Source organism: Patagioenas fasciata, chromosome 17 (genome assembly GCF_037038585.1).
Source record: "Patagioenas fasciata isolate bPatFas1 chromosome 17, bPatFas1.hap1, whole genome shotgun sequence".
NCBI lineage: Eukaryota > Metazoa > Chordata > Aves > Columbiformes > Columbidae > Patagioenas > Patagioenas fasciata.
The window spans coordinates 6,921,941-6,928,387 of record NC_092536.1 but is presented as its reverse complement, the minus strand read 5'-3'; the positions used below and the strand labels follow the sequence as shown (position 1 = coordinate 6,928,387).

The window sequence follows — 6,447 nt, the reverse complement described above, 5'->3', positions numbered from 1 at the left end:
ATGTGCTGTTAGACAGCATGGACAAGGAATGGCTGCAATGACTTGTAAAGGAATGATAGCAGCACTTGATGTCAGCAGCTCAGACTGGGAAGGGAGTGTATGGAATCAATTAGAATTCTGGTCCTCCTGAAAAAAAATTTATGTTAAATTGAGTCGATTTCTATGAATCACAATTTTTGGCTTAGCCCATCATAAACAAAGCAGTAGTAAAAACAAATACCCACCACAAGCATTTCCTTCTGGTTGTTCTTGGTAACTCTCCCCATCACAGCGATCTCTAATTCCCTATTTATATACACACAAGCATGCACATGTGTGCACACAGACACATACACACACACACACACACACACACACACACACACATATATTCACTGGCAACAAAATCATGTCTGCTCACAGCACTCTTGTGCAACCAAAATTCACAATCAGAACTTCAGCAGAATATTTGTACCAAATAACTGAACATACTTATATATCATATCTGTTAGGAGGAACGAAATAGTTTCGCATTTACTATCCTAAAAAAAAGCATAACGTCAAACTAAGAGAACGTTCCTATTGTTTTTCAGCTCAAAAATTCTCCATTCACTAGGAATTCAGCTCAAATGAGAATCTAGCACATTACTATGCTGTGATATTAAAATACACATGTAAAGCCATGCTACTATGTAATCCTTTCTCTGCTTTTAATATATATCACAAAGATCAAAAGAAATATAAGCACGGCCCTCACGTCAAAATCAGCCTTACAGCTTTTCATGGTGTGAGGTTTCTGCACACTGAAGGTGAGATGTACCACGGTGCATATGGATACAATAGCCAAAGTACAAACTGTGTTGTGTTGCTTCCTCTTTCATAGTAGCAAAATTGCTTTCTCCCTTTTAGATGATTGAAGGCGTCACCCCATTACATTGCAGTGGTGTAAAGGTGCTACAAGGACAAGAACGTTTCCCATCCTGCTGCTCCTGGCAAAGCAAGTGTAACTTTCTGTGATTTTGCCAGTGTGTTTTGGTTTGTTTTATTTTCCCTGTTGGTTGTTTTTTTTTAGCAAAGCAGCACTGCCATTGCTAAAACGTCTCACAGGTCAGCACTTTGTAGAAGTTTAGACAATAGCTTTATAATGTACCCCCTTGAGGTTTTTTTCCGGCCCTTTGCTGTCAGCATGTAGATGAAAAATAAAAGCAGCTGTCTTTCTGCATTCACCATTCTCAGCAAGCAACGCTGCTTTTCCTTCCGGTTCCACGCTCTGTTTCTGTGTTTGTCTCTTTGCACATTTGTGTCGCTCTGGGCACACGCTCCTTTGTCCCGCGTGGGTGTCCGGCTGTGTGGGTGCGTGTGTCCGTGTCCACCCAGGAATGTTTCGTGTCTGTGTGTGCGTGGGCGCCCGTGTGTGTCCCTGCGTGCCCGAGCGCACCTGTGTGAGCCCCGCTCCCTGTGCCCAGACCCCGCTCTGCGCGGTTTCCAGCTCCGCCCCGGCGGGACGCAGCCCGGGGCGGGGGTGCGGGCAGCCCGGCCGCAAAGCGGCTGCTCCTGCGGGGCACGGGCCGCACCGCCGCGGCTCCACCGGCCAGTCGTTCCTGTTGGGCGGGCGATGCATTTCCACGGCTTTAGAATGACGTCCTAAATGGCAGCGTGCGGCACCGACACCTGGCCGCCCGCGTCCCCCAGCAAGGCGCTGCTCGCTCGCAGCCATCTGGCGCGCACCCGCCGCCCCACCGCGCCCGCGCAGAGCGGCCGTGCGCGGGCGGGAGCCGCACGGGACTGCTGCAGAGTTCGTAGCGTTTTACTCCTGTTTACCCCCCCGCGCTTCACGGGATAACAGACGCGCCGCACCTGCGCGCTCCTGTGTGCTGCCCCGCGACCCCCGTGGGGCTCCGGCCTGGTGTAGGGCGAGCGCGGAGCCGGGAAAGGGGCTGGCCCCAGGCAGAGCCCCAGACTAGGCCGTGGGGCGGAGGGGCGCCTGCCCGGCCTCCCTTACGGCCACAGCGGGGAACTGGGTGCGGGAGGGCCGAGGGGAGTGAGGAGAGCGGAGCACGGCTCGCTGTGGGGCGGCCGAGCGGGGCGGGGAGGGTCGCCGGGCCGCTGCCTCGCTGACGGCGGCTACGAGGAGCCCTGTGCCGGCCCCGGAGCGAGCCCCGGCAGCCCGAACCTGTCGGTGTCAAACATAAAAGCAGAAGTTGTGCGGTCCCGCGCCGCAGCAGGTTGGGATGTCGGTCTCTATCCTTTCCTGTCACATGGCTGGTAATAGGATCCTTCATCTGCCACTCGGCACCTCGCCGGGGCGCAGTTACAGGACACATGCTGTAGGGCCTGCGCTTCCCGCACTTCGCGCTCGTCCCGGCCGCCCGTGACCGTCTCTGCCCCCGCAGCGCTGGGGCTGCCGCCTGCGAGCGCGGTGCGGACCGGCGGCCGCTGCCCATGGAACCCCCCGCCCTCGCCGCCGTCCTGGCCCTCTCGGGGCTGGCGCTGAGCTGCTGCCGCGAGCCCGTTCTCTCCGGTGAGTGACGCGCCGCGGGGAGCGGGAGGGGGGCGCGTTGGGGGCTGCTCCGCGACCTGCTGGCAGCGCTGAGCGGCGGCGGAGCTGGGCAGCGGCTCCCCGGACTCCGCAGCCTCCCGCGGAAGGGCTCTGCCGCCCGGCAGCAGCTCCTCGAGGTCGCGACGACGTCCCTTCCTGCTCGCCGGGCCGGCGGACGGCTCGAAGCCGCTCATGCGAACATGCGGCGTGCGCCGTTTGCAGCGTGGGGGTGCTTGGGGGTCTCCTTGTGCTTGCTGAGCTGGGAGCTTGGAAAACTATATGAAGGCAGGAGGTATGAGGAAGATGAGCAGCACCGTTTTTTATCAAAGTGGTTTGGTAGCTGGCTCGGTAGAACAGGGGCATGTGCAGGGAGTGTGGGGCTCGGATAAACTCGCTCCCTGGGGAATGAGATGAGTGATGGCAGCAGGGCAGCACCGGGGTGCAGTGCTGGAGCTGGGAGGGTGGCCGTCCCGCCTGGCTGAGTGTGGTGGCCTCGCTCCCTTCCTTGTCAGGCATGGACCCTCTGACCCTTCAGGTTCTTGTTCAGCCAAGGAATCTGGGAAGTCTGAAGCTTCGCTACCTGTTAGGGTGATTTTTCACTTAAAATTTCTCTGCATCGTTTTGTCCTCATTTGAGTTGATACTGATGATTTCAAGTACCATAGTTCGCCTCTCATAAATGTTGGCCCAGCTTTGCAAGATCCAAAGTGGCTGTTCCAGATGATCAGTGTCACAGCCATCAGATGTGTGATCCTCCTGTATACATTTTGCTTGTTCTAATATTTGGTATTTTTTATAACATAGAATTCGCTCTACTTCATTTTGCCGTGAACAGATACTTGCTTATCAAGATTTTGTAGATGCACTGAGTTAGGTTTGGAAAATACTTACATAGACTTTATTGGGGAAACAAAAAAAAGCGCCTTTTACCGGAAAGAGAACTCAGTAGGTAAATTTTGTAATTTTTCAGAAGTTACCTGAAGTGAGTAAAACATAAGAGTATTTTCCGATGAGCATGTAGAGGTTTGCCTAGAGGGGATGTACCTAGACCACTTCTAACAGTCTCTTCCCAGTTGCATTAGGACATTTGGTGCACACAGTAGGTACTCATTCCTTTGCTTAAGTTGAAGAATTTCTTCTTGTGAGGTTTCTGAGCAGAACTGCAGACAGAACACTCCGTATGTTACTGTGTCCCTCACAGCAGACAGCATGACAGTGGAGGATGTGTCCCAGTGTGAATGTTTGGTTCATAGGCTGCTGAGAGAATTCTGTTTACGCACCTGCACTTCCACCCTCAGCCACCTTCTAACTTCAGGCACTGGCAGCCACTGAAGGGGACAAAGATGCCTGAGCACAAGCAGCTGGGGCGGGGTGGATAGAGGAAGAATATACAATGCAAAGGAGAATGGATCTAGCAAGCACTGCCACCTGTGTGTCTTCTGCTAAAGAACCTGGCAACAGTGCAAATCTACATTTCAGCAAGGACCTGTAATTTATATAGCATGTACAAAATGTGCAGAATTGCTAATCTGCACAAACCATACCTCAGAATCAGCTTCTTGACCGTTAGTCCCACAGGACCGAAACAGGATCAGCTGGGTCAGGTTGCACTTGAAGCTAGCAGAGTTCTGAAATGACAAACATAAGTATTTATTTTGTAAGGCAGTTTGTCATATGGTATGATCTAATAACTATTCCCGTTGTATCAAATGCATTTCTTATGTTTCTTGTAAAATGCGGTCAAAATACATCACAGAATCATGGAATCATACATACTGCATTACACTATCATTTGCTAAGATAGGAGAGAAACTTTAACTTCTGGAAATGCCTTATGAAAAATTACTTGAATTGTCAGAAATTACAGTGAGTTACCAATCATTTGTGCAGGTTGTACTGTGTTACTTTTCACAGAATGTTTCTGCTTCGCTGTGAGATGTCTGACAGTTTCTATTAACCTAAACACTGACATTTGCACCATTCAGACTTCAGTCATACTGCATTTCTCAAGTGAATCAGAAATCAGAGATGGATTGCCAAACATAAAAGGACTGTCTAAATTTGATGAGTTTTGTATTACAAGGCCAAAGAGATAGAAATGCCTTTGGCAAATTTTAGTTTCAGTGAACAAATGTTATTTTATATACTCAGTGCAAATGTTCTCACTTCTAGTTTCTTTATTTTTAGTGTTAATTTATTTTCCCCATCAGAAATGTAAATGATTATCAGTGTCTTTTTGCTTTTTCTGTTTTCTTTCCATTTAGCAGTACTGGATCACCATGTCCTTGGTGTTCTTCCAAGCTGAGTCTTCCCTTTGAGCTGCTATCTCAGCCTGCTCTCACCAACCTTGTATCTCTTGCCACCTTTTCCTGCCTATCTCTTGCTGATTCAGGGAAGCTGTTCTACTTGATACACTTTAAGCAATTGTCATAGAAATATGAAAAAAAAACCCCAAACAAACCAGAACATTTCTAACCAGACAAAAAATGCAATACTTAGATACTTCAGCATATCATGCTTGTACATGCACGGAGCGTAACTCAAAATCCAGAGTTATGTGAATGGATTTAGGCAGGATGGAGCCAAAGAAGTGGGAGGGAGGCAGGGATTACACGCTGCCAGCTGCAAAATTTGCATTCTTTGTCATATCACACCATAATGGTTGTGCAATTGACCACTCCCTCCATCCACACAGTGGCCATGGCCCATCCTGATAGAATTTCCGAAGGGATTCAGTCTGCCACGCTTGACAATGGAACAACAGTTTTAAAACTTCACAAGGAAAGAAAACAAATGGGTGTATTAAGGAACAGAAATTCTTACGGGGCCACATCATGCATTCTTACTTTCAGTGATAACGAATCACAAGACAAGCGCGTTTGCATCTTGTGGCTGAGGAGTAGCCAGCAGCTGCAAAGCCGTGGCTAATATAGCATGTTTGTATCGCATGAATAAAAAGAAAGAGAGGTACAAAACACATACTTTTAAGTATTAGAAATAATGGTAACTGCCTCTCATGCTTGTATGCTAATTTGCCTGCTTCCAGCGTGGACCACAAAAGCTCTGGCTGGTCAGATACCATTTATCTTTTTATTTTTTTTTTAATAAAAAAGGAAAAGTGCTGAAAAAGTGGTGAGATTGAAGATTAGTAATCAAAGTTTTACAAGAATAGCAAGTTCACGTATATAACAACTATCATACTGCTGGGGAGCACAAGTATGGAACTCTACATGTCTGTACTTTCCCAGGAATGTACATTCTTACAAGTAGCACTTGAAGCTAGCTTACAGGACAGATCGGTGCTTAAGTCAAGCTTTGATCGAATGTCATGTGAGTATTCATGGTGACTAGTCTCTGGTTTGGACCAATGCTAAATAAGACTCTTGTTCTGACCAGCAAAAATAATTCTATTTGAGGACTTTGAAAACTTACATGTGTATGTCTGTGTGTGTGTTTGTGTCTCTGTGTCAGAAACATTATTTTTAAACTACAGGCAGAGTACCCCACACTGCAGAGGAGAAATGATCAGCTAATCGAGTGGCCTCATAGGATCATATCAGAATGTAACTAGCTGGTTTACCAAATTGGGGTTATTGTCTGGTGATTCTGAAAGTTGCAGTTTTAAAGAAATATTGATCTTTCCTGAAGTTTTTTCTTTATTTCCTATCAGCTGTAGTATTGTGGGGTTTTTTTACTTTTACAATATAGGTACCCAAGCCCGATAGTTTTGATAAGGACTTTTGATATATTAATTGGAATAGTTAAGTATTGACATGTAAGAATGCTACACTGATTTTTCTCTTGGATAGGTCTAAACCAGCCTTATACTTCCCAAAAGTATTTATTTTGCATCATAACGATGCAGACTGAGATTTTTTTCCCTGACCAATCATAGGCCGGTATGCAAATGAAGCTTTGATTCAATCGATA

At 47.8% G+C, this 6,447-nt stretch overlaps 1 protein-coding gene across 2 annotated transcripts in view; it reads left to right on the top strand.

Annotated features, from left to right (window-relative positions):
* Positions 1 to 2,263: 2,263 nt before the first annotated feature.
* KREMEN1 (kringle containing transmembrane protein 1) overlaps positions 2,264 to 6,447 on the top strand; it is a 30,858-nt gene continuing 26,674 nt past the window's right edge. Inside the window, exon 1 of one of the 2 annotated variants that reach the window (XM_065851804.2) lies at positions 2,264 to 2,500. In XM_065851804.2, coding sequence (XP_065707876.1) covers positions 2,422 to 2,500 — 79 coding nt within the window. In that variant the 5' untranslated portion in view covers positions 2,264 to 2,421. Of the gene's footprint in view, positions 2,501 to 2,670; positions 2,811 to 6,447 lie in introns of those variants that run through there. The other variant, XM_071816007.1, reaches the window with a different exon arrangement.